At 38.8% G+C, this 27705-nt stretch overlaps 1 protein-coding gene across 5 annotated transcripts; it reads right to left on the reverse strand.

The window, feature by feature from the left end:
- Positions 1 to 2151: 2151 nt before the first annotated feature.
- On the reverse strand, positions 2152 to 27460 carry BRCA1 (BRCA1 DNA repair associated). Of its 5 annotated transcripts, none has more exons than XR_012631906.1 (23): positions 26634 to 26722; positions 25983 to 26036; positions 25581 to 25661; positions 25011 to 25099; positions 23996 to 24141; positions 23206 to 23311; positions 22207 to 22252; positions 21625 to 21767; positions 17794 to 21150; positions 17043 to 17128; positions 15302 to 15458; positions 12898 to 13030; positions 12557 to 12723; positions 11772 to 12097; positions 11036 to 11123; positions 9474 to 9551; positions 9239 to 9279; positions 7850 to 7933; positions 7527 to 7581; positions 6248 to 6321; positions 5699 to 5759; positions 4518 to 4679; positions 2152 to 2173 (listed from the first exon to the last, which is right to left on the reverse strand). XR_012631906.1 is itself a non-coding variant. In XM_074891861.1 (23 exons), exons 2-23 carry the CDS (start codon positions 26711 to 26713, stop codon positions 4576 to 4578), a joined length of 5559 nt encoding a protein of 1852 aa, XP_074747962.1. In that variant the 5' UTR covers positions 26714 to 26733; positions 27318 to 27460; the 3' UTR covers positions 4392 to 4575. The 5 variants fall into 5 exon arrangements, 4 of the variants coding, with proteins under 4 accessions (XP_074747962.1, XP_074747964.1, XP_074747963.1 ...); XM_074891861.1 differs by lacking the exon at positions 2152 to 2173 and adding an exon at positions 27318 to 27460 and having other exon boundaries at positions 4392 to 4679; positions 23206 to 23314; positions 26634 to 26733; XM_074891863.1 differs by lacking the exon at positions 2152 to 2173 and having other exon boundaries at positions 4392 to 4679; positions 11772 to 11857.
- Positions 27461 to 27705: the final 245 nt, after the last annotated feature.

A 27705-nucleotide genomic window follows, 5' to 3' on the forward strand; every position in this document is an offset into this window, starting at 1 on the left:
AGCTTTCCCTTCTGGAAGCCCTGGGCCACACTAACACACACACACCCCAAATTCTGCCACCAGTCCCATCAGCAGGGAGGTACCGCTCCTTTGAGGGAAGGAGGCGGGCAAGCTAGATTTCCAATAAATTAAAAATGCACTTTTGCAGTAAACTCCCTTTCCAAACAATGACAAAGTGAAGTGGCAAGGCAGGAAGCGCACGCTAAAGAGCTCTGACCCCACTAAAACCCCAAGCAGGAAAGAACAAGGGAGATACAGCCAAATCAGAACAGAGCCTGCCGTGGGAATCCCAGCTGCTGTCTCCTCCTTCCTTTGCCTCCTACATATGCTAAATGGATTTGCCACTTTAATATTCTTTTAGAGCAAGCCTCAAAGAAGTGCATTCACAATGCATAATGACTACAGTGCTCTGCTAGGAGATGCATTTAAAATCTCTACATTATAGCACAGAGAGCAAGCCCTGCCTGCACCTCTTTTTTGAACAGAAGCTGCCATCCACAACCTATCAGGAATGTAAAGGGTGTTCCCCAGCAAACAGCCACACCAACACCAATTACCCTGTGTACTGAGGAGTCTACCAATCAGGATGCAGAGTCAGAGGTGGAAAAAGCAGTGTGCTGGCACCATCCTGCAATGTTCAGGCTGCAGTGAAAACTGACATAATTTGGCAGCTGTATTAAAGGGGATTCTCAATTATACCCCACCCCCTACTGCTTTAGCCTTCTCCAGGCTAAACAAACCCAGCTGGAATTTCTAGCACATGGACTCTTCCTGCCTAACATGCAGCCATGCAGGTGTTTCCAACACCAGCAGCAGCTGTGGTTGTGTGTTAAAGAGTTCTGAGCAAGAAACTGGACCAAGGAGGGGGAAAAAAAAAAGTGACACCCTTGTGCAGGAAGTGTCTGGTATAGAAAGGAGAAAGGCATCAGAGGTACTGCACAAACATCTTGGATACAGATGTGCTGCACCATGTTCCAGGAGAAAGTCTGCTGTTTTCTTCTCTTAAGGACCAGAAACTCCCTTTGAGAAGCAATAGAATCCTATGAAAAATTCAGTATCGCCAAGCACAAAGGGTGTTTGAGTACTACTTTTACTTTGATGCCTAAATTATTCCCTACAGTCCACAGACCTCTCCCCATTGCCTCAGTCTGTAGCCTCCACAATAGCTATGAAGCAAACAGCAATTACACATTTATTCCAACACCACTGATGTAACCCGACCGGGCTCTGTCAATGCATAACTCCGTGCTGCCTAGCAGGAAAGTGTAAAGGACAGTCTGAACTGGTAACAGGCTGCTTACTCTGCTGGCCTCCACATCAGCCCAGCTGATAAGGATGAAGACAAAGCTACACCTAGTTAACATACATGAATTCTAACCAGGAATCCATTCCCATATATTAGAAAATAAGTCCTGGACAGCTTCTGCCCCCCCATGGCTTCTTAACACTTTCTCTGGTATGATAAGGCAGCCTCACAGAAATATTTCAACTCATTTGTGCTGATGAAAAGGCAGGAACAGAGCCCCAGAACACCTCTGCAGTGCCAGAGGCTTTGGGCTGTACCTGATCTCAGATGCTATAGTAGATAATATCCAGGCTAAATATTTTTGATGAGCCTGCCTGGTGTTACAGCTGTGATTCCTACTTCAGAGCTGACGGCTTAGTGAAGTAAAGAACAAAAGAAACTGTGCACAGCATAGCCAGGCACTAGGCAAAATGCATTACCCAGAATCAGATGCTAAGGATTCTCAGCAGCACCTTAAGGGGAAAAAGGGACAGGCTGCAACAGTGCTGGTTGAGCAGCTGCAAGACGAAGCCAGCCTGTTACTGCCCCAGTGCAAGGTTAGCTCTCTATGTTGTTCCCCAAAAGTAGTAAATTCCTCCCCTCTGCATTAGGAATTTAGTAGTCTAGAGAAGAGGGGAAGGAAAGAATTCGATCGCCCCCCCATGTAGTTTTGAAATACTTCCATAAAGCATTATTTTGGTGCACCGGCTCCTACTGCTTCAGAGAAAGCACGGCCTGAACTCGGCGTCAGGGAAGTACTGGAAGTACTGACCAGAAAGACTGGGGCAAGGCTGTGTCCAACAGATCCTCCTGCAACTGGGACCATGGGAGGGGTTATGTACACTGAACAGCAAAGCTCAGGTTTCTTGGAAGTTGACACTGATGCAGCTGCACGGAGAAAAGCTCCTGTTAAGTTACAAAAGCAGAGCAGTTTTAATTACAAATATAGTACTTACCTGATGGCAAAGCCTCAGGCAAACCTACAGCAAGCACCAGACTTTCCTTTGTTTCTTCCCTTACTCTAGTGAGTAGTATAAAAGGCACATACTGCTTACTAGGACAGTTCGTATGCAGCCCCTTTAACCAGGTGTCCAGTTCTTTAATGATTCTGCTACTCATCACCCTCAGGTAATTACTGTAAAAGGCACAGCATGGCCTAGTCATGTCTCAAAAATGCATTCACCTCAGAGGCTTCCTACCCTGGGAAGATCATAAAACAAGCTGCTCTTGCATATGAGCAAACAGGGAGGAAATGCAGCTTGATCCTCATGTATAAAATGGCATTTCCAACCCATGCAGTGGCTGTGAAGCTCCTAAGAGCTAGGGCTTTATTACCAAAGCTGGAAGTCAGACTAGAGAAGTCAGTATGGATTCCATGACAGAGGCTGCATCAGCTCCCCCTGAACTGCCTACTTCCCTGGAAGCATCTCCTTCCTTTTTCTAGCTGTTCAGTCAAAGACTCCAGTGAAGTCTTAGATGCAGATTGCTACAGAAGTTCACAGATGATACTTTATTAGAAGCAGAGTTTCCACAGACCTAGTCTATCACCTCCAAGGAAGGAGGACATCATTCCTACAGACAAGGATCTAGCTGGAGCTAGTGCCTTATCTGCTAGGAAGGACCACCTTCATGTCAAGATCGGAGGGGCCATTTCACAAAGGCAGATGCAAATGAGTCTTGCTTGGCCTTTTACTCCCATCTAAAGGCAGCATTTAGTCTTCCCCCCCAGCTATCTTTTCAAATGTAGATTACAAAAAAAAGACAAACAAAAAAAAAATCAACCAATGTGGGCTCTAGAGATAAGAGCAGACTTAGTCTGAAGGTGAGGCTGTGTTGAACAGCCTCAACAGTTATGAAATATTGTCATATAGAAGAGAACAGCAATGTATGTCACTGAGCCGACGCTTCTGGCACTTACGCTGCCAGTAGCAATGCCTCGTTGGGCTACATTTGCCTCCACTTGGCAACTGCAAGACACTTGTTAACACATTTGCTTCTCAGGTTGATGGAAATTACAATTCTGATTCCAGCTCTGAAATTCTAATTTACATTTTTTTTACCTCCTCCAGTAAGTCTCCACTCCCTTTCCCCATCCCAGGAGGCTGGACTTCAGATATTTTTTCACATATGCCTCAATGCAGAGACCAAGTGACTGATTTACATAAGATCTAAACAATTAAGTCAAATACTTGCCAAAATTTTGTTTCCTTTGATCATTCCAATATTTATAAAAATACTTTCTATAACTTTCCAAGCAACCTAGCAGCATCTGAGCACTGAACAATTCTCTGAATGTAGCTACAATTTTTTTTTTTTAAACAACAACTTTATGAAAACAGGTTCTTTTTCTGCTCTGAAAGTACAAAATTATTTATGAAGTTGAACTGCTTAGCAACAGAAACAAGCAACATACTTTCTTCCATAAAAAGCAATTTATTTTCTTTGCAGTCTCGTTTTGCAGGCAGGGATTATTAGAAGCAGATTCTTATAGGACTTATTATAGGTCACTGGGATACTAAAGTGCATCTGTTTATTATCTCTCCATAGGTGCCACATACACTTCTCAGAAATAAGACTGACAACAGTGGTATAGGCTCGTGGTTTTAAGAATTGATTTATGTTGAAAATCAAGTGTTGGCTTTTCAGGGGCTGTACTTGTTGATAATTCTCCTGGTTAATGCAAGTTGACACTTTCATATGCAACAGGAGAGCTGTTTGTATAGTTTGACACAACTATAATCCATGGTTTAAGATTAACCAGGCCAATGCGTTTGTAATTACAAGATAATATTCCATTGTACTGGTATACAGACTTATTATTCCAGGTATGTTATTTATGCAAAACGAAAATATGGAGGTTACTCGCGAGTGCAAGTACATTTTAATTCAAGCCTTGAGCCCAATATTACTCTTTTAAATGACTGTCTCCCAAATATCCTCAAGTACATAAACGGGAACTGGCTGCAATGGTAAATAATACATTGCCATCTCTTTGATGAGACCGTGTTCTAAATTTTTTAACTTTTAAAGCTTTGTTTACATTAATTTAAATGACTATTTTGAAATGAGAAATCTTAATCTTTAAAGAACAGCCAGTAATTCCATCTTTATATGGTAGTCTTAAGTAACTTTATTGTTAATAAAAGTATAGTTATTTTACTCTGAACAAGAACACTACATGCACATAATCTCTGCATAAGTGACTTAAATTCTCAGTCCTTAAAATAATTACCAAGCTATCAGCACTGATGAGAATTTCTGAGCAATGGAAAAAGAACTGCAGATCACCCTCAGGACACAAGGTAAGCTTCGAACTCCTGGCACTCATAGCAAGCAACACTGTCTAATACCCACTCTCGAGTCACCATGGCAACATTGTCCTTTTGCTGGATTGCTGTAAGACAAAGACACAAACATGAAACTGTTAGCAGTGAGTCAAAGCAAGCTTAAGGTGAGCTTTCAGATTAAGCTATCTGCTTTATCTCTGACATTTTAAAGGCCTTGAAAGAAAACCAGTAAAAACTGATGTGGCGCTACTACTCCTTTTAACAATCCAAGTGATATTGCTGCTTCAAAAAGAATAACTATTTGGCAAATTGTCAGGCAGGAAGTTTTCAACACCACACAATAAACACTAAAAGCAAAGAGTGCAGTGCTTGTTATCTTTTAATTTAGGACCTCAGTGACAGAGCCTCAAGCTCCTGTCTGCTCAGGCACACTGAGTATGTGACAAGCATTAAGTCTCATTAAGAGAGAAGAAACAGAAAATTAATGAAGTGCTCCCAGACTGCTCTTCACAGTTTCAGGATCTTTTTCTTTATTTTCTCATTTTCCCAGTGCCATGGAAACAGCTGTTGTTTTTACATCGTCCTCCTGCTTCTTTTTTTGTGTTGAACTCCACTGTAGACTAACTAGCTCCCATTCATGCCATAACTCCCACTACCTCATTTAGAAGTAAGTCAGTCTGGAACACTTGCACTTCCCAAGTCTCATGGTTTCTCTGGTGTATTTCAATTAAAAAAAGAGGTGGGGAAAAAGGAAAAGCTGTATCAGTTAACGCTTTGTAGCTAGATATTCTTTCCAGACCAACAGAATCTTGTCTCATCTGAGACCTTCTCCTAGATCTTACTAGTTCCCCGTCCGACCAGAAAAGTTTCTGTATAGCTGATGATACGTAGGACAGCTGAGCCAAGAATAGGATTTGCCTGCCAGACTACCTTTTCAGACTCTATTGTTGATTCTTGAGATAATAGACCTTGTCCTTCCAGATTTTTCTTCCAAGACATACCTCCATCTCCAGATGCAGTAGGATTCTGACTCCTCTACAAACCTGACATGTAGCTACTAAAAGGACTGAGGTGATAAAGACACTCAATGTGTATCAAACCAGTCCATGACAGAGTGTCATTTTACCTCTATAATCCGTGTTTTCCATCCAAGCATCTGGCTGCACAACCACAACAGCAGTAGAATTCTAGGATTTCAAGAGAAGAAAAGAATAATGCTACTATTATCTGTCTCATTAAATTACTCTCACCCCTATCTGCAGAGAGCAATAACTGGACTAACTCTGCTTCAGTGCATCACTTTGGAGAGGAATTTAAGAAGTGGCAGTAGAGGAAGACAGACATTAGCTCCTAAGATTTTTGTGGCTTCTCTCCAGGAATGCTGTGACTAAGTTAAGGCACTAAAGGCTTTTTGTGCTGCAAAGTGAGGCACAGAGCTAATCTCTTTTGAAATCAGCAATCTGGCCTAGAGCCTCTGATCAGTTTTCACTATAAGTTAGCCTGTCTTCAAATACCCATGGCCAGAGCCTAGAACAAGAACTGCTGCCGTGCAGTTTGGCAGCTCTCTACCACACCTGTATGCACAAGTCTTCAACAAGCCCACAAAGGCCCCGTCATCATCTTCCAACACGCTGTGTATTATCTAACTGCAGAAGTGTAACATTCATTAACGTACTGTTGGATGTGTGAACAGATGAAGTTGCTTCACAACGGAGGCACCACAAAGCTCCACCATCCATTCTAGGTGTTCTGGAGAGGTCAGATAAACAGTCTATTACTTCAATGTTTTATATCACATTGAAACTGATACTATTCCCTAAGCCCTCATGTGTTTGTTCCAAGTTATAAACTATCATTATTTGAAAGAAATGTAAGCCTTAGTAGAGAGTAAGTCCTTTCACTTTCTAGCCTGCTGAGGAACATCAACTCACTTGCTTCTCTCACTCTCTAGTCAGCACTAGACAACACAAAAAAACCCTAAAAAAGCAAAACACCTCATGCCCAGAACTTAAAGAGAAAGTCACTAACAATCTATTTCCTCTTATCATAAGGATGCAAGACATGAAATTAAAAATCAGAAGTTAGAACTGTGATTATCTCATTAACAAAAGTAGCCAAAGTATTTAATTTCCACCAATTTGTTGAATTTATAGTGAAGATGATAAATAAGTCTCTCAAGTATAAGAGCCATAATTGATGATCACTGCAGCAGGTGAAAGCACTGCATCCTCTGTAGTAATTACTGTAAATGTCAAGAGATGTGAGGATATTTTACCCAGTCAAAATGAAGTTATATTGGACAAATCAGAAAGTACCTGCTGAATAAGCCACAAGAACAGGAAGAAAGGTACAAATATTTTAAGTAGAAAAATTCTAGCTTAAATTTTCAAAACATCTACTATACTTTAATTCAACTTTAAACTAACAAAAAGAAGCTATCCTGCCCAGCTTTCTTTGTATACAAACTTCTTTGTTGTGTGTTTCACTTTTAACATCTGCTGCTAAGAGATGACTACACTGAGGATGTGTCAACTGCTAGAAAAACAACACTTCAGAACTGTTTAGTAAGACAGAAGAAAAAAATGCTCAAATACAAGTGTTCAATAGCATCTAAAGCAATTACCAGATAGTATATTAACACTTCTCCTTCATTGCTAGAGAATTGGAGATAAACTAGATAAAAGGCCTGTTTTGATAATACCGCAAAATTGCCAGAGCAGTTCTCTGAAGACATCCAAATAGAAGAGAACACTGTTTCCATTCTATCTGGAGACAGAACTGGATAAAATTCTTTACCTACACTATACCTCATGTAGGTATCTTGAAAGTTTCAGAGTAAAAGAGGTACAAGAGTATCCACGAGGAGGTCAAATGTAAAACTCTGGTGAATGCACACAATCCCTCTCCAAGTATTTTATGTTAGGAGTTTATTTAATTCCACTAAAATGACACACCTGTAGTCATATCAGTGAAAGGTCCATAGCAACAGATCTCAAAGTCTTTAAAGATCTGAAAAACAAGGAACATGTTAACAGAGTACATATCTTTAAAGGACAACACTTAATATGCTGATTTCATTGCACTTCTAGGACTGGTTATCAGGCTACCACTGCTGCTGACAGAGCTCACCTTTCATGTATAAAAATGCTTAATTTATACAACTCCATATATACAGAACAGCAGAGAAACTGGAAGAATTTCCAGATATTCAGCTAGCATAGCACGTAACTGAAACAGTCATAGCAGGACAGGATTTTCATCCCTGATGTGCTCATACCTTTTCAGTCAGAGACTGCCTGGCCCTCTTCGGACCTTGGTGGTTTCTCCCATTGATTACATCGCCTCTAACTTCAAAGTTCTCCTGGAACATAACATAAACAAGCAATCAGAAGTTAGAGACTGAGAACACTCTCCTGGTCAGAGTTCTGCATCAGAACAGGAAGTTGTCAGATTTCAGAACTGGAAGCCTTACAATTAAGTGTGCACAGAAAATTAAGTAAAAGGATTTTCAAGAAAAATGATGGAGAGCAGTAATGAAACACCTGCAGCATCAGACAATTTTTAAAGAAACAAGTTATAGCTAAACTGTATAGTAGTCTAGCAAACTGTATAAAAGAAGGGGCACACTCCAAGACTGTGAGTAGTCTTCTTTGATAGACATTATCAGTACATAATTTCTAGATGTTCAACATCTATTTTATTTCCAAGCATTCACTTAGTATATACATTAACAACAAGTACAGTGCTGCATTTGATAACTTCAGGCCTACATCTGACTCAAACTCTCATTTCTCCAATACTTTCATGAAACTTCCAAAACTTCTATGCAGTCTAACCTGCTACAAGAGTATAAAGAACTGCATATTTTCAGTTTACTTGAAAAAAGTTTGGTTTTTGTTATAATTGGAGGCTCTTCTCCTTGCTTAAAGCAATGTGAGAGTGTCTGACAATGTTAACAGGTGTCCCATATTCTGGCACTCCCAGGCAATTATGCAGCAACTTCCCCCTTTCACCCCAAGCACAGGAGGGCCTTTAATACCCCTTCCTAGAGTGTTTCTGGGGCTAAGATTTTTCTTGTTCACCCTTGGCTTGGCAACAGGGCATGTGGACGCCATACCAGAAAGTGGACATTTCTGCTCATTAGGTATATGAAATCCATACTGGGTCACTAATATGACATTCTTCAAAAATACAAATACTACCCAGGAATACAAAAATCCACCTAAATCAGGGTCATATTAAATAAGCCATTGCTACTAGGAAAGGTAGTAAATGCTGGAACAAGTTTTCACTAGTTGGCTATTCTAAAGTTTAAACAGAAAACAAAGCTATGTATATAGCTATGTTCCAACATTATTTACTTAAGCAAACAATAGATCTCTTCCCTATGCTGTAATCCATCAATACCCATAGGGACACTTAAAAAATATGTCTATAACCTGTTCCAAAAAATAATAGGGACCCATTATGTCTTCAATAATAATGAATATATATAGCTTAAGTGAAACTTTTGGTCCTAGCATTTTGTCAAACTAAAATCCCAGTTTTCAGAGTCAAATTTCCATATGTTAAATGTTTAGACAATACTGGAGATTACCAATAGGTCTATCAGTGTAACGCCATTGCTTACATATTTGACATTTCACTCTTAAGAGAAAAGACCTACCTCATCCAGTATCCTTCCTTCTTTGAAAGACTGAATTACCCCTAAATAAAGAGATCAGAACAGGACAAGTCATTTTATCCAGCAAAATTGTTACTTATTTTTTATTTTAAAGTATTTAGAAGAAACTCTGCAAAACATCAGATGCCAGGACATGAAGATTTTTTTTTAATAAGTGAAGAGTACACTTGTGGTAGAAGAGCAGAGACCATTTAGCTCCAAAACAAGGTATACTTACACTGATAACTAACTACCCATTTTCTTCCTGCAATACCCAGAAAGTACTTCAGTGTCCGCTCACACACCAGCTCCTTATCTGCAGAGCAAACAATAAGATCTTTCAGTTATCCCATGAGTGAAAAAAACAGCTCTCGTTACTTGCAAGTAAAAGCAAAAGTTTTTAAGTGCAGCAGCAAAATATCAAGACCATCTATAGAAAGGTTCCAAAATTCTAGTGTCCTGATTCTACTAAGCTGACGGAAATGAGCAGAAGCTAAATCACATGTTCAACCTAACCTCTGAAACCTTTTGTAGCTATTCAGTAAAGGGGCAAGAAAAAGCATGAATGCTAGCCAAAACAGAGGATGCTAACAGTAGGATTCAGTGCCTGACACTGTCATAAACTTTTATATGACCATCCATTTAAGACCATCTTCTACTCTACCAGACCAGGCACAACTTCAGAAGGCAGTTTATCCTGTCTGTATTTGTATGAAGACAGAATAATCTACCTCTCCAAAAACACATGGTCATGGTGTCTATGATACACTTCCTGAAGAAAAAGGCAAAAATTGAGTCCATAGATTTTGAGTAACACAATTTTCTGGCTCCTTTTCTAGGTTGGTTTTCAGAAGCAAGAAAGGCTTATGCGATAGTTTGTACCCAAATACAAGTCAGCTAGAAGTGCTTCTATGAAGCAAAATGCAAGCACAGTATATAGCATACACACACCCAGATTTAGCTCAAAAGTATTTTGCTTTTTAAGAAAATGTTGATTAAAAGCTAGGTGGTAGCTTCAGCAGAGAGCTTAAATGTAACCTATGCCTAGACACAGTAGTATAGTAGCTTAATTTTACTGATGAATATTATGCTTTTCTGAAGTCAATATAATGCTGTTTCAGAATACAATAGTCAAATTTGAAACTGTAGTATTGTACTGAAGTTTCTATAAAGTTCCTTCAAGCTTTTAATAATGGATTTTTGGAGCTCTACCAAAGAGCAAAAACTTGAAGTACCTTAATTAAGCATGCAAATAATGGTTACAATGAAGTGTTAGTGCTGCTCTGTTCCTATGGAAACATGACTTCACTATCAGCTACCACCAGTTACACATACACTTAAGTCCCAGTTTTCTATTAAAGATAAGTTTCTTTCAAAAATTTAGAACAAATCCAGCATTTATCATCCCTACAAGGAATTAGGAAACCAAAATAGCATCTTATTTTCAAGAATGTCTATATCCCATTTCTTTAGAAACTATCTTGCCTTTTTTTATTGGTTCTGAGCTATTTCATGTTAACATGTTGTAAACACCTAAAAATTGTGACCAAACAGCTGGAGAAAAAATATTCAGTAACATTAACTTCAAATCACACAAGGAAACAAAACATACCCTCACTCTGATTCTATGAAATAGAGAAAGAAAGATTCCCAACTTTAAACAAAAAATATTATGATAAACTATTAATACCTTCTCAAAACTATTCTAACTTCTTGCTGAACTGTCTGCTTGTTTAGACTGAAGTTAAAATTCCATATGGTATAAAAATATAGGATTTGTTCACAGAGCTCCCAACAAACCTGTTTTCATTATGACATGAGTTGTTCCTTCAGTAATGTGGTTAGATAAAGTGCTCTGAGTTTTTCTCACAAACTTCCGAACCACCAACTGAAAAGTAGTTAAGAAAATTAATAGCTAGCATACCAGATTAAAAACCCCAACAATTCCATTTTATAGAAATATAACATAATAAGATAGTTAAACTAATGGTTTTATTTGTGCTGGCACACAGAATATACATTTCCTTTAAAGTCAATAATTTTGGCATTCAACAGGCTAAAGGGCAGCTCTCAGTCAGTAGTTTGTAAGCCAAAAGCTCCTCCTCAAAATGGATCGTAGAAACAGGTATATTAGCAATTCAGAACTGAAAAATTACAGAAATCCTCACTATGGATCAGAATTTGGGTCAAGAAGCAACATTTAAGAACATTAAAGAAACCAACCAAACAGCCCCCTCCCCTCCAAGCCCCAAGGCTTTCCAGGAATAAATCCTCTTGCTTTGGAACAATGTTTTTCCCCTAGACACTAGCCAGTCATTTAAAAAGTTCAAACTTCACTAAGCTTAATAGTGCCATTTACAGGCAACATTCTTCATATTTTTAGGACTGAAAGAGTTTGACTTGAGTTGCTGTATTACAAATCTGCAACTCCTGTAAGATTAGTTTCCATTATACTTAGATCTCTCTATGTTGAGGACTACAGTGGTAATCAGGGACAATTATCAAGTGATCTCTAAAACTTCTGAAATCTACTTACATGTTCACTTTGATTCAGACCCGATGCAACAATTGACATTTCTCTCCTGTTAGTCACAACTGCACTTGTAGCATTTTCTTTTCCAGCTGCATTGTGCAGAACAGATATAGGAAAACACACAGTTCTCTTCGATTTACACTCTTGAGCACAGCTTTTATTAGCATCCTGAGCTACAATAGAACTATTTGTTGCTTCTGCAGCTCGAGGGCTAAGCACCCTTACAGAGGAGGAAGACTTATTTGGGCTCCTGGTCACATTTCCAGAGAGATTTGATAAGACAAATGCACTGTTTAGCCTGGTCCCAGATTTCTGCTCATCTGTGTTTTCTGAAGGAAAAGATAAATTACTCCTTGAAACAACTTCATCCTTCTTGTAGTCTTGGTGGAAAGCTGTTGCTCTACCTTTTAAGTTTAAACACTGCAGTCACTTCCTCTCCTTATTTATTACTTCACCTTTGCCTTTGTCATTACTTTTTCCTATCTATAGCTGAGACACTAGAATACCTGTGAAATTTTTAGTAGCGTATCTGTCAAGAAGTACCAATTTATATGCAAGACAGATAATAACTCCTATTACTGTCAAAATGTTGTCCAACCCCATCCTGAGGGGCAGCTATACAGTTGGGCTACCAAAAAAACCCCAAACAAGAAGTGGCATCTTTTTAAATTGACCAGGAATATATAAATTAAAATCCTTGATTTACAAGAAAAAGTTGTATCTTGCTGGTATGTAAAAACATGAAAAAAGCAGAAATCAAAATGTGTTGGATCCCTCTTAAATGTTACCTGCTTCAAGCCAACAGTGACTATAGTCTTGCACTACTTCCTGCACAGGTTTTATCATCCCAGAAGGAGCTTTGCTCTTCAGAACACCATCACACTGAAGACCTTTCTCCAAATCTGGTCTCTTTAACAAACAGGATTTAGAAGATGGAAGCAACAATTCTGGAGACCTTGAGAGGGGGAAATTGGTTTGAATACCTTTTTTACTCTAAGTGACAGAACCATGTAGCAACAGCTAAGCTATTGTAATTGCTCAAAAGCTGAGAGGTATTTATGTACACATTTTTTCTTTTCCTCCTTTTTAAAATACAAGATTAGAAATTAAACAAAACAAAAATGTTTACCTTTCTTTTTCTAACTCTTTAATTTTACTGTTGAGAGAATCACTTGATATAACATGGAAATCATTGGCTGAAAATCCCTTTGAACTGCTGCATTTGTGATTTTCAAAATTTCCTTCTGAGGTTGACTCTGCTCCTTTAAAAAAGAAAACATTCTTAAACAAGCCAAATAAAAGCAACCATTCTTAATTGTTTCTTCAGGTAAGAAGTCAAGCATTCTCTAAAATCTCATCCAGATACACTTGAGAGAGGCAAGTGTCCCTAAACAGAAATCTACACAAAATACTGAGAAATTTGAAGCACAGATAAAAGCTACATTTTATTTCACATATTAAATCATCTACAAAACTAAGACGTTCAGCTATGGATGTATTAGGTGGAAAGAGCAGGATATAAAATAGGTACACTATTTAGTGCAGTTTGTTTACAAATCTCAACACATACCACATCTCTGTTCACAAGCAGTAGAGGCATTTATTTGCTAAAGGTGCCTGTAATTTTTATCAAACCATCAATAAGTCCAATCAGTTTAAGTTTTTACAAGTTAAAAATCCATATTCTAGCATAACAATGTGAACAGGCATTGTATTAATGAAATTATTTTAATTAGTTTTCCCATCTAAAGGAAACTAATCATCAATTTGCTGACAATCTTCAAGCAGTCTATAGTTATCCTATGAATCTGGCCTGAGGGGCTTAGAAGTGTCACATTTCAGTCTTGTCTATGAAATAACATCCTCAAACCCTAGCCAGGTTGAGTGCCCTGCAATTCAGCAAGCTTTGTTAGCTAACCATGGGCTGTAAGCAGTCTCTTAGTGTCAGTATACTGTTAATGTTATAATGGCTCAGGATGACCCAAAGATGAGAGAGAGCAGGCTGAAAGCACAGTGCAGCTGTTAAATCAGTAACACAAAATCCGAAGAGGATTACAGGGAGTTTCTTCCACAATAAGCAGTCCCACTTTCCTGTCAGGAATTCAGGTATCGAAGCAGCAGCCACAGCAGGGAAGGATGCTGTTACTTCAGATTTTGCAATGAATTGAACTAACCACTGTGTACGTTTCAAAGGCTCAGCCTCTTCACTTTTTCTGTCTCAGCTCCTTTTCGCCATGAAGGAGCTCTGTGATGCAGACAGACTACACTGACAGCAGAAACCAACTTGGAAGCAGAAGACCTATTGGTATAGCTGCACCATACTGGCTGACTTTTTTTAAATAGAGGTTAATCTAAAGGTCTCATACCTCACACAGCACAATGTCATCTTTTAGGAGATCAAAAGCAGTCTACAGATCATTTTGTGATATTTGACTAGCAGCCACAGCAGTGATGAAAGCCTTTGAATTTAGACAGAAAAGACTCCACAGTGAAAGCCATACACAGTAAAGGCATGGTAAGACACTAAGTAACTTTGAATTCCAGGATATCAAGTTATTCTAGCTGCCCTCGGAAAATAAAGATAACTGACTGAAACAAGACCACAGAATTAGAAATAAATTTTTAGCAGCAAGTAGGATAAAAAAAGCACTGGTACAATTTATCTAAGAGTTCAATAAGCATTACGTCTTTGGAAATCTTTAAATCAGCATTGGGTGCCTTTTTAGAACACTGAGAAGTTCAACAGTGAGCATCTCTACTTACTGTAGGCTTTGTTCAAAGAATGCTCTATGCTCTGTTGCAGAGCAGTTGTCAGAACAGTAATCTCAATGGCTGTCTTGCCTTAAAGAAAAACCTTAAATAAAGCCCTCTCACTATTACTTAGATAGCTGGCAGTAACTCACTTTATCCTCAACATACAATAAGGCTTCAGCAATTACTAAAGTATTATTCACCATTTATTTCCTGGCTTGTGTACTTTCCAGCTAGAAACTCTGTGTTCCTGTCCTGTTCAGGGCTTTACACACCAATACAGGTATTCTCCTCCTCTCTGCCCATCACCAGCCTGACCTATACTATATTACTTTTGACAGCCAGTACATACCTAACCAATTTCTGTCTTGTTCCTTGATAGCCAAAGGACAATTTCTACCACAGCAATAGAGGCCAAGTCCTTCTGGGTGTTCAGCCACTCTCCCAGTCCCTTACCCATTCCAGTGAAAGAAAACAAGAGTACAGCTAGAACTGACAGAACAGCAACATGGGTTAGTACTGCCAAGCCACAAACCTACTCAAACCATTTAGACAATTACACCATGTAATCTCACACATATTTGTAACAGGAGTCTTTTTAGGCTAAGTGTAGCACCTAAGTTATAAATAAAACATTTCATTGAACAGCTGAATTTAGGCAAAATTGTGCTAACATACCAATTTTAAATTAATACTATAATTTGTGGTAGAAGGAAAAAGAACTAGTAATAGTCACACAACTGTTTGTAAGAAAGCTGGGAAAGGTTTTCACTGCTATTTACCTCTCTGTCTCATTTGTTCCATTCCAAGTGTTCCTTCACTACTGGAATGGATAGGTAAAAACTCACAGGCCTGACTTCCATGCTGCTTTAGCACTGCTTCAAGTACAGCCATTTCTTGCTGAAGTTTTCTTAAGTTATTTTGCATAGCATTCTTCTGCTGCAAAGGATACACAATTGTGCCAACATTAGCAATCTCAGTTTTAAACAGTAAGATTAATTTCTTTAACAAACACTTGAAAATTAGAAACAGTAAAATTATTTTGAATTATTTTTTACCCCGTGTTCAAGAGGTGACCATGGTGCTTTTACTGTAATAAATAATGCATACATGCTATGTCAAAAGCAAAAACCCGAACAGCCACAGTTATTTTACTGTTCAAATCATTTCAGTTTAGACAGCTCAGAGTTTAATCAGTCAAGAAAAAAAAAAAACTTCTGCAAAGATTTCTTAAAGGCGTTTTGTCCCAACTGCATTAGTTTGCATTAGCCACTTAATTTAAAATTTAATAATGAACATCAAGTATTGAGCCTCTGCACTTTCCACCATTACTGAAAGCCCCAAAGATTGTCTAAAAGGAATGAAATATTTAATCCTACTCTTCCTTACTTTCTCTCTCAAAAATTACAATACCCTCTATTAAAAACATGCCATACACACCTCGTAAGAAGAGCTCAGGGCCTCAAAGGACCCTTTCAAAAACCTGAAACCTTCACCACACAAAGCAGTTTCTACAGCACTAACACTAGGCTTGCAGCTCTAGCACTGGCACCACAGGGAACTTCCTTGTTACTGAATCAATACAAAAACCTCAAACAGAAAACCCCCACCACACAACAAACCAAAAAACCCCCCACCAACTCATACTGCCACTATTCCACTCAACCCTAGAATATCCTAGAATCTCTATCAATGAAGCTACATCACGGGGCAATGTCCTGCCAGCTGCCAACATTTTGCACCAATACAGTAAACAGAACAACCGGCCATGAAACACAGAAATGAAATTCAATCTTCTTTGACATACATTAAAATCCACAGGGCTGTTAATGCTCAAGAGAGATTTGGCATAAGACCTGCCTTGAAGTTAGAGAACAAAAAAACCCAGCCCAACAAAAACCCCACCAAACAAAGCAAAACCCCAAAACCAAAACACACAACAAAAAAAATTCCCAAAACCCCCAACCAAAAAGCCTCCACAATCACCCATAAAGTCATGCCATTAAGCAGTAATCAGGAAATTAATAGTAAAGAAAACCCTGTGCTAAATACACCTTTCATTGGACACTGCCTGTTGGGTCTTTTATCTAAAATATTGTAATATGGAAGGATTTCATTTAATCTTTACTCTTAGAAGGCAAGTCTCCATGCTTCTAAATATCATAATGTAGCAAATCCAATCCTTATCACCAATCATTATAAATTCCTATCAATGAAGCTTTTAAATACAGGAGGCTGGAGTTTTCAGCATTCATCAAATATGGAGATTCATTAACTAGCATCTCCCACAATTAAGCACTGTAATCAATACCACATAACAAGTTATAGCCATTAGCATGCAATGTTACCATGGAAGGCAAAGTTGGACAATTCTTCATTAATTATGCTCTTGGAAGTCATCTAGTGACACAAAGAATTATGAGAAAAGCAGTTTCCCACTACACTGACTTCACAGCTTTCATGCACTTGCTTGTATCCTAGAATGCAAACTACTTTTAGAATTTAGTGCATAAACTCACTTACCTGCGTAGTAAGAATTTCACCCTGAGAGAATGGTCCACATGAATCTTCTACATTACTTGTTTCACTGTCATATCCAGATGCTTCACCTTGAAGAAGATGGAAGAAAAATCTTAAAAAACCACCAAAAACCCAACAAACATTATCCATAATCTCTTACCACACAGACCTTTTAGCCAACTGTTAACTATAATGATAAAGCCACAAGTTTTGGAAACACTTAAGTTAAAAGCACAGATCTACTTTAAGTGAACATTTTGAAGAATACCATGTCACACGTATGGCAAAGTCAATAGAACTCAAAGCCTTTCAATAGTGATGAAAGAGTCCTAAATATTTATGAAAGTCAAAAAAGTCAAAATAACCACTACAGAATTCTACAGCCAATTTCAACAAATGTTTCATCTGGGGAAACAGCTTAGGTAGGTTTTATGAAATTTTGCTGAGACGCAAGTATCACATTGCAGTAAGAAAGATTGCATTTCACTCAAAAATTAATTCCCATCAAACTCACTCAGTCCGGGCTCTAGTGCCCAGTCTATCTATTTTTGCTCCAAACAGAGAACACTGGAAGAACTTAATTTTCAGGAAATTAACCACTGAGGGTTTTTCATTTGATTGTTTAGGGCAGATACATTCCTTTAAAAGAGCAAGCACCACATAAATACAGAACAAAGTTCCCATGCAAACACCAAAACCCTAAGTGCAATGACACCATAGACACAGCTGCAGAGATTAAAATTTTGGTTTGTACCTCGGTTTGCTCCCATGTTTGGGTCTTCTTGGCATTCATCTCTGAAGTTAGTTTTGCTTCTCTTCAGACCTCCATTACAACTTTGAGAAGTTTCTTCACTCTCATTCACATTGCTCACTTGTTTGCATGTATGAATTTGTATTGAAGGTTTCTCCAGGTCTTGCGCTCCATCAAGTGATTCTTCAGACAGGTTGGACTGGGAAGAAAATAAGTTGACAGAGCGTTCTGACCCCTGGCTTGGTGAAACACACCCATTACTTAGGGCAGCTTCAGCCATTTTCTGCATATTATTGTCATCGTCACTTCCATTGTGAGGCGATGTGATGGGACTTACTGAAGACTCTACCACAGATGTCACTTGTTTATTGATCTGCAACGGTGTGCTTACTGATTTGCCAAACATTAATGTCTGAAAACATGGTAAATCTTCATCCTCACTAGATTCTTCATCTGAAGATTGCAGTTTCTGCGCTCTCCTTCGAGATCTTTGAATACCTTGAGATCTTGGCTTAGAACTAACATTTCTACTGTTTAGTTCATTTACCAGGGCATTGTCACATCCTTTTACAAACACAGCAGATCTCTCTCTCCTATCAATTTCAGAAAAGCTGGTGTTCTCTTCAATCTCAGAGCACAGTAAGCCATCAGGGGTTTCAGACAAACCTGTAAAATCACTATTCCCTTTAAGAGGCTCTTCTAGAGCCTCTGTACCTGAACACTCAGGCACCCCTGTGCTACCAGTTTGGGTTGCTTGTTCTTCATTCCCTTTTCTTTCTCTTCTGCTACTTTTTTTCCAAACGACTTCATGGCTGAATTCAGCAGGCCTTTGCTGACAAGTTGCAGGACAAATCATTGATCTGGACTGAAGATACAGTATTGGTCCTTTGCCATCAACAACCTTGGTCTTTCCTGCTTGATCATTTTCTGAGCTGAAGCATATTTCATCAGCTGTGTTTAAATCAGTTCTTTTGAAAGTGTGCTCTTCTGTATTACTCACATCACTCTGGCTTCTATTACTTTTGGTTGGATTCTGTCTCAACTCGCATTCTATCCCTATGTCAGTCAACACCATCTTTTTGTTTCCTTGCTCTCCTTTTTGCGATTTGTTGTTGCTTTCAGTCTTAGCAGTATCCATTCTTACTGGTGTCAGAGTCCCTTGATTTGAACCCTGTGAAACATCTTCTTGATGTTCCCCAGTGTGCGTACGGTCAGTGTTGCCAACAAAGTAAGTCAAGGGATTAACACAAGCGGATTCATGTGTCTTAAGCTTCTCTTTCTCACAAACCCTACTCAAGCATTCAGCAGCTGTATTCTCTTCTTGCAAGTCTTCTGTTTTTAAGTATCTGCTATGCTTATTTTCTACCTGTTCAGCACATGATATCTTTAAAGTTGCAGAAGCAGTATCTTCTCCTGCACACGCCTTCATGGGAGTAGGATAAAGGCTAAAAGATAGGCGTTTTGAATGCCTAAATATATTTCGCAGATACTGTGTGTCTAACTCACTATCTTCAGCTTCCTTGGTCAATTCTGAAACATTTTCAGCCATCGGCAACTTCTCAGTTCTGAGGTCTCCTGGAACATTTTGTGTGTCATGTCCACTGTCCTGGGGAGCAGCAGTACATGGTTCAGTCATCACTTCAGTTGGGTGGGAAGTGGTTTGCACCACAGTCACTGAAGGAGACTGTAGGATGACAGGGCTACCTAGTATTTCACCTTCTGGAGAACCTGCATCAGGTGCAAAGGAACTACAACTTGAATGCTGACATGAAGATGTAGGGTTGAAGACACTTCTTCCAGTTTCTGCAGTGTCAGATGAATTCTTCAGACTAACCTGTATTCTATTCCTTTCCAGATCATCAGCCTTTAGATTAGTGAGTGGCTTGTAACTCAGTGTACCCGGGGGCTCACACTGGGCTTTGCATTCAGAATTGTGAACTAACACACTCCTCTGGACTGCAAAGGAAGACCCTTCATGATTGCTATCATACTTTCTTACTCCCTTAATTACTACTCCTTTTCCAGTTTTTGTCATTTCTTCAGAAAGTAACTGAAGCCTCCTGCTGCGCCTGACTTGTCTTTGCTCAGACTCCACTTTCCTTGGTTCTTCACTGCTTGGATAGCTGTCAATCTGCGGCTCTTCTGGATCAGGAGAAAGAGAGTTTCTATCCACTAACTGTAGAACACACATGGTTCTAGTAGAACGTCTGCATCTTTTTGCTGCAGAACTTTTCTTAGTGCTTTTTTGATCACAGTTACTCAGTTCCAGCTCCCCATCACAGTGCTTGCCAGCCATCTTTTCAGTAGCTTTTTCCCATATGGATCCTCCTCCTTCCTCAAGTTCTGCTAGTGTACTATCCACTCTATTTTCAGAGAGCTGACTCTCATTAACAGCAGAGCTTTCATCACATCTTTTCTTTTCGGTATCTCCAAAGTTAACACTTTGAGGGCACCCATCTGCCTCTTCTGTATCTTTTTTGTTAATGAAATCCTCAGGTTGCAGGACACAGGAAGTCTTCCTTTTTCGTTTCAGTCCATCTTTGCTGGAATTATTCAAGCACTTCTCATAAGCAGCCACATCTTCCTTTTTTGTAGTAGGTAAAATGTCTCTCAAGATAATAGGGTGATTTGACTTCCTCTCTCTCTTGTATGTTTTCCCAAATATTTTGTCTTCGATGCTATCTGCTGTTTGTTTTGACCATCTCTTGTTTCCTTCAACCACTGCAGTTTCCATGGAATCTACCATAGGGTCAGTCTTTTCTGAAATACAGGAATCTTTATCTGATAAACACATATCTCCTTCACCTGAAACATCAGTTGCTCCAGCAGAATCATCCTGGGAAGAACTGGAAGACAGAATGTCGTTGCTTTTTGAAAACCATTCATTGACTTTCTGAATGCTTCGCTTCATTCTCTTCCTAGAAACTTGATTCAGGGTAGCACAGTGAAGCGTCTCTGGCTGAAGTAGTTTCTCCAGAGGAAGTTCTTTTTCACAGAAAGAATCATTCTCAGGTTCATACATTTCCACAGCTTTTACATTTTGTGCAATAATATCTATTTCCTTGCTTTTATCCAACCTGCTCTCTGAGCTATCTTTTAAGTCAAACTCTTTGCTTTCACTATTGTATTGAGTTTGCTCTGCATCCATTCCTTCTGTGTTCTTAAAGATAGATGTGTCCCCATTCCTTAAGGGACTGGCACTACCTACTCCATCACACTGCTCTATGATTAGGTCTACAGCAAGAACATTTAAAGGAGAACTCTGGTATTCAGTCACATTCACTTGGCCAGGTTTGGCATGTTCACCAATGCTGCGAGTGCTTTTCTTGCTCAAGCTTTCCTTCGAGAAATCACTTTCACCTGAAGATTTATAGGTATTATAAATTATTAAGCCCTATTTTACATCCACGAGAACAATGACTAGCTTAATAGCTACTTTGTTTTAAAAGAACTGTTCTTATTTCCCCCAAAACATAGTATGACACTGCACAAATCTCCCTCTAGAGAAAGGGAGAAAGATGAAAATACATGACATATGTTCATCCTATTTCTTACATGAATTAGCAGACAGCGCTCTTAACTTGTATTATAAGGGATAACATGGCTTATGTAGAATAGAATAAGTTTTGCACTTTGATCAAGTTATTTTTCCCCCTTCTGTTCCTGTGCACAGAATATCCACATTTTAAGTAACTAGTCTACAGGCAGTCTTGTATTATACTGTCACTAGTTGTAAGCATCAACAGAACTACAACATACGGGATGTGAAATCAAAATGTTAACTTGTGGTCTTTCTTTCAAGCTTAATCATTTTTGTCACCAAAACAAACACACCTATGACATTTGGTAGAATTATTTCTTCAGCACCTGGCTTGCCAGGCTGCGTATTGCAAGAATATTCATTCCCCTTCTCAGCACTCTCCAGTCCTTCTAGCTTTTCTTGAGACAAAATCTGAAGCACTTCTTTGTCTTCTAACCTGTTGGGAAGAGAAATCTACTTTCATTACAGAGAAAATGTGAATAGACATAATAGAAGATGATACTTAATTTTCCCTTTTTGCTCTGAAAGTGTTTTTGGAGAAGTCAGGCTGTATGATTGACACTTGCCACAACTAAGAACCCCTCCCACATTCCTGAATTTTACATTTACTTTCTAAAGCATAGGTATGTGCTTTTCTCCTGAAGATCTAATGTCTGGGTAAGCAACAAAACATTTAGAAAACAGCTTTAAAGCATATTATATGACAAACTGACGGGAGTCAGCTACCTATTCTACCTTGCTGCCCCCAAAGTTGAAAATCACTTGTCAGCTTGAACAATTCTATCAGTCCTATGCAAAGAAACTAAAACATAGGGATGAGAACACTGAGCTACTGTCTTTAGAAAATATGAATTCCTTAAATCACCTTTACTTACCCAGTATTGTTTGCTTGTTTCAAAAGCTCTTCGGATGAATCAGAGCCTAGAAACAAATCAGCTGTTACTCCAGTAGAAATAGTTTAGAAAGGCGACTTGCCAGATACAGTGTCTATTATCACAGAACCATGCATGCTTAGTTCTTTCTAGAGGTAGAAGCTTTCAACTTTTATCAGATGAAATCAAGTTTAATTGCACAGTATTCTACCTAATTATAATGACTTCTATGTATAAATATCTGCACTGCTCCAGCATATAATTCTGTTTAAATACAGTGACTGGTAACAGAGAGCTACTAAGAATTAATTAGCTAAGAGTTAGTTTCTAATTTCTAAATTTATACATGAAACAGCTGCTAGTATTTAGACTTTTGAACCAGAAGTCAGAGCAATATATCTGAATATCTGACTCGGATCCTTTGATTGATATTTGCAGAAGAAATAAGGAAAAAAGCAAGGCAATGAACACTATCTGTTAAGAAGAGCACTTCCTTCCTTGAAGTAACAGGGAGAAAATAAACTATGCACAGCACCTATCTTGTTTCTCGCAGCAGTGGGCACCAGATAAAAAGGAAGCTCTGAAAAGCTAGGATAGAAAGAAATGAAGTATTCTTTTCTCAATTAGATTTCATTCTTATCTCTGGTTATTCACTAGAGCCTCAAGCACTGGTGACAAGGCTTAATATTTTTTACAAACCAGCAGTTATTAGTTATAACAACTACAGCTTTTTTCACATCTGTAAGCATCTTCTCTTCTTTGGATCTTGTACACTGAGCCTTAAAGGTTTGCTACAGCAGCGTTATTTCCTACAATATAATAAATGAGATAAAAGCCCCTTTGGTTTACCAACTTGTAATTGTCCATCATTTGTCCCTTTGTTTTAATTTTGGATGTTACGGAGGAATTAGTGTTTATAAAGATTTTGAACTTCATCACCTCTCATTACTTTGCAAGCATTATACATACACTCAACTAGTGTGGATCTACAACAGATCTTACCAAACTCTATATAAATCCCTTTTTCAGAGTCATATTTCTGGGTTTTGTTTCTTAGGGAACACCTTCTGACCCCAGTATCTGTAAGCTGTGTATCCACATTAGCTTCCTGCTGACAGGAGAACAGAAAGGAATACTTATTGATAACAGTAAGCTATTTCAGAAAAGTAAGAATTACTTAAACTACAGCAGGGAGTGCTGATGCATATGAACTAAGCATTTAAATTGGCAGCCTCTACACAAAAACCTAACACATGTAATTAATCATACTGGTATCAGTAATGGAATGTGTTACTAGAAACAATTATGCATTTAACAGCTCAAATCATTAACAGTTTTATCTTACTTAGCATTCTATTCAGCATCGAGCAGAGGAGACAAACAACATACCATGAACAAACTCACACATACAGAAATCACTTTAAGTTGGGTAATGTCATAAGAATTCTTAAGATGTATTCATGGTCTTACCACTAGAAAAGTAAAAAGCCTACCAATAGTTAGACAATCTAATTAAACAAGCAGTATGAAAAAGCTTTCAATCCTAGTTTTAGTAACAGAATATATTATGGCAATATTATCTTTAAGTTTGGATTGCTTAATGCAAGCAACTATTTGAAGTAGGTTAGGAAGACAAAAATATTTAGACGACCTTGCCTGAAATATTAAAGTCAAACAGTAATCTGAAAGCAACCCAAAATCTCCTATTCCATTCATTTATGTATATGCATGTATGCACATTCCAAATAAAACACTAAACAATCCACAAAAATAAACTGGGGAAAAAAAATACCAAGGTGCAGTTTTCTTGTCCATTTTCTTTAGCACTTTTTCTCCTGTTTCTGAAGCCCTTACTTTGGATGACAGAACCTTCTTTATACAGGAACTCAGCAGCAGTGGGTTCTGTGGATGTTCTAGGAAAGTGATGACTGTTTAAAACTGAAAAATGTCAACAGGAAAAAAAGCAAAAATATTTTCTTACAGTGAGCATGACAACAGGCATGATATATTAATAAAATAGCCTTGCATAAACCCTATGCAACTAGCACACATACAGCTAAAATACAATTATCAAAGACAGACATCTGATCAAATTATTAGTCTGATTGTTCTTTATAAGTACTCTTGAAGTATTAAGTAAAATCTTGATCTTGCCAACTAATTTTCCCAACCAATTTTGCTTCTATGGATAAGCTAGCAAGAACAGGATCTAATATTAGTGATTTTAGAAAGACTGAACAAGTTGAAAAGAATTTGAAAAGAAAGTCTAGTTTAAAAAAACCCGCAAACCAAAACCCACAAACCACCACCCACCCCCAACAACATCTTGTTTCCCATAACATAAACAAGCATGCGTCTGACTTGCCAATACCCTTTACAAGGCACCAAGCACTAGAAAGGATAAATTTGGGTTCCAAAAGGAGATATATATATCTGAATGACACAAGTTAACTTACACTGTTATAGCACTTGCTCATTCAGGCTCTAAGACTGAGAAGTTAAAGCTGGAAGGGTGGCAAGAACAGGACTTTGCCACAAAGATTATTTGATACACACTCAGCCATATTTCAGGAACTAAAAATAAGACTGGTTGAAGTCATCAAATGCACAGTTTAAACCCTTAAGACTGTTCAAGAGATTATTGTATGAACCTTGGGCACTTAATGGAACTTATGCTTCTACATCCAAGAAAAACTTCTCCATATTGAGTACTGCACAGTAAATGAGATACCCTGCAAATAATGATGATGCAAGTGCCAAAATATTTTTTTTAATAAAAGTAGGATGTATGCATTCACAACACTTACACTTTACTCCAGTGTCAAGCTCAAATGCATGGACAGTTTCTAATAATCCTTCAATTAGTTGTTTAAATCTGGAATTTTCTTTCAGACTTCTGAAATAACATCATCACATGAGTTGTTTTAAGACAAATGAATGGGTCAACTATTAATAGTTCTCCAAGAATTAGGTTCAACAAGAAAAGGAGTAAAACTGAAGTGGAAGATGAGACAATTAGAAATTGTTGCCGAGGAATAACACAATTCTCCAAAGCAACTATTACTACAGGAATTAAAACTACCACAAAGTGAAAATCTCATATTTTTCCTCACATAGGTATAGCACTGAGAAACTAGTTGTAACAATTGAGTAATACAGTCTATAATTGATAGCACAGACATTTGTGAAGAATGGTGTCATCATCTGTGACCACTTGAAAATAAGGCACTAGAGAGTTACTCCGTTAGAAACCGACAGTTTACTTCACTCTTTCTTGTTTGTTTCAGGCTGCTGCTAAGACTTTTTAAAGACAATGATTAATTTTTCCTTAGAATTCAAACTTCTCATCCTCAAGCCCACTTGCAAAGATGCATTACCTCTTGGTAACTTCTGTCTTACACAGAGGACACTGTATTACACCTTTTTTCTTTTTGCTGAGGAGTTTGAACATGCAGAACCTAGGAAAAAAGAACAATCACAATGGTAACAAAAGGGAGGATTTTATTTTCTTAAAAACTGAGCCTAGGCATGCACCACTTTGTAGAAATCCCTCATTATCAAGTTGAATGCCTGTATTCTTGTTCTGGTGTTAATCAATCCCCTTTGATACATCTGTGAAACTACAATTATTTTTTATTCAGAATTGATTTCTCCCCTAAAATTGCTAGACATTAAGTTACCAAAAGACAGCATACATCACTAGCACTAAAGAAAAGAAGTATACATAGAAGATAAGAACAGGTTGACTAAGCATTGCAATTACAAGTTTTCAAACCTACCTGCAAAATATGTGATCACATTTTGTTGAAACTGGCTCTTCTAGCACATCCAAGCTACCAAAAGAAAAAGGCGGGAAAACAAGAACATGGAAGTTACATATAAAATAGGAGCAATGAAATAAGATTCATAAATAGTCACTTTCCTGAGCTTAAGAAAAAAAAAATCTTGGTGGAGAAGAGAATTAGGACACATTTAACGATTTTTCATTTGAGAACCAGGTACAGTAACAAATACTCATCAGACATTCTAGCTATCTAGGCTTTAACTACAATCTATGCTATTTCAGCATTTGTTTGCATTAAAGAACTACAGACCTTACTTACCTTTTAGAGACAAAGATCCAAAGCTGCTTTACAAACAAAACTAATCCAATCAGCTACATTTGTTTCATAACTGGATAGAGGACTGACACATTTAGGTTTTAATAGAAAAGCAAAATTTACTAGAATATAAGAGCAAAATACAGGTTCTGTCTTACTTTCTCACTTGAGCCTTACAAAACATACTTAGCCTTAAAATACAATTCTGTTTGCTGTCTGATAACCCACAGAACTGACAAAGCATTTGAAAAGAATAGAGAAGAGAGAGGGAAAAAAACAAAGACTCATTAACTACTCTAATACAGAGTTCATATTATTCTCCTGGCATACCATATTGGGCACTCCAAATTCTTCTGCATAGCTGAAAGCACATTTTGTATCTCTCCAATAGCAATCACTGAAAAGTCCATCCTTCACATCCAAAAATACCCTACAGAAAAACAAGAGTAATCAACTTTGTGAGCTGTTGCATCCCATGACGATGTTTTCTCCTGTATGGCTTTTCTGTAATATGTGGAACAGTATTGAACACTTCACTGCTATTTCTTGAGTTTGGCTTTACAGCACTGGTGGAGTTCTTACTCTGGATGTTTACAATTAAAACCTGTCAAGTCTCTTGTAGTCAAAGGAGTAGACTGAAATAGTTTACACGAGTCACATTCAGCAGAAACTCAGCAAGGGTATGCACAAACATAACAACGAAAAAAAAAAGAGCTTTTTAAGTGAAAAAGGATGTAAAGGAGACAGCAGACATGCCTATGCTAAGGACCCTGGGAACTGCCGACACCAAGCAGCACAGGTAAGACCCTACAGCAAGTATCGCAAACCCAGAACACGAAAAGAAACCACTTGACCTTTACTCGGCGGCAGCTCAGGAGCAGGGACAGGCCCTGCAACAACGCCTATCAGCAGGCCGAAGCGAAGCGGCCCAGCACCCAGCTCGCCGTACTCCAGCCACCCGGCCCCACCGTCCCGCCGCCGCAGGGAGAGCCAGTCGCTGCTGGTGCGACTCACCAGGACACTGCCGAGACAGAAACAGAAGGAAACCGAGACCGCCAGGGCCAGAGCCACTCGCCCGACTCAGAGGCGCTCACGCACCCTCAGGAGCCGCCCCGCAGCACCACATTTCGCGCCCTTTCCACCGCCCGAGACACGGCCGCCCCCAGCAGCCAATCCGACGCCTGGATCACAGCACGTGGGCCGAGAGGCGGTGTCTTATAATCGCCTTCCTATCACGTGACACCGCACTTCCCGCCGGGGAGGGGCGGGGCGGGGCAGGGCACGGCTGATTGGCTCTGCCGCTGCCGCGTGACTCCGCTGCACGTCTCTCAGCGGCGTGCGCAGGCCTGGCGCGGTGCACTGTGGGAGTCCCGGAAGTGCGTGTCTGCTGGCGGCGCACCGC

The sequence above is a fragment of the Strix uralensis genome, chromosome 22, assembly GCF_047716275.1.
Source record: "Strix uralensis isolate ZFMK-TIS-50842 chromosome 22, bStrUra1, whole genome shotgun sequence".
In the NCBI taxonomy this organism is placed as follows: Eukaryota; Metazoa; Chordata; class Aves; order Strigiformes; family Strigidae; genus Strix; species Strix uralensis.

Coding starts and splice junctions, on each gene's coding strand:
- BRCA1 (XM_074891861.1), bottom strand. CDS start 26,713: ATGGACTTTTCAGTGATTGCTATTGGAGAGATACAAAATGTGCTTTCA. Junction 12,724..12,897: donor AAAGAGTTAGAAAAAGAAAG/GTAAACATTTTT, acceptor CCCCCTCTCAAG/GTCTCCAGAATTGTTGCTTC. Junction 6,322..7,526: donor TTTCACTGATATGACTACAG/GTGTGTCATTTT, acceptor TGACCTCTCCAG/AACACCTAGAATGGATGGTG.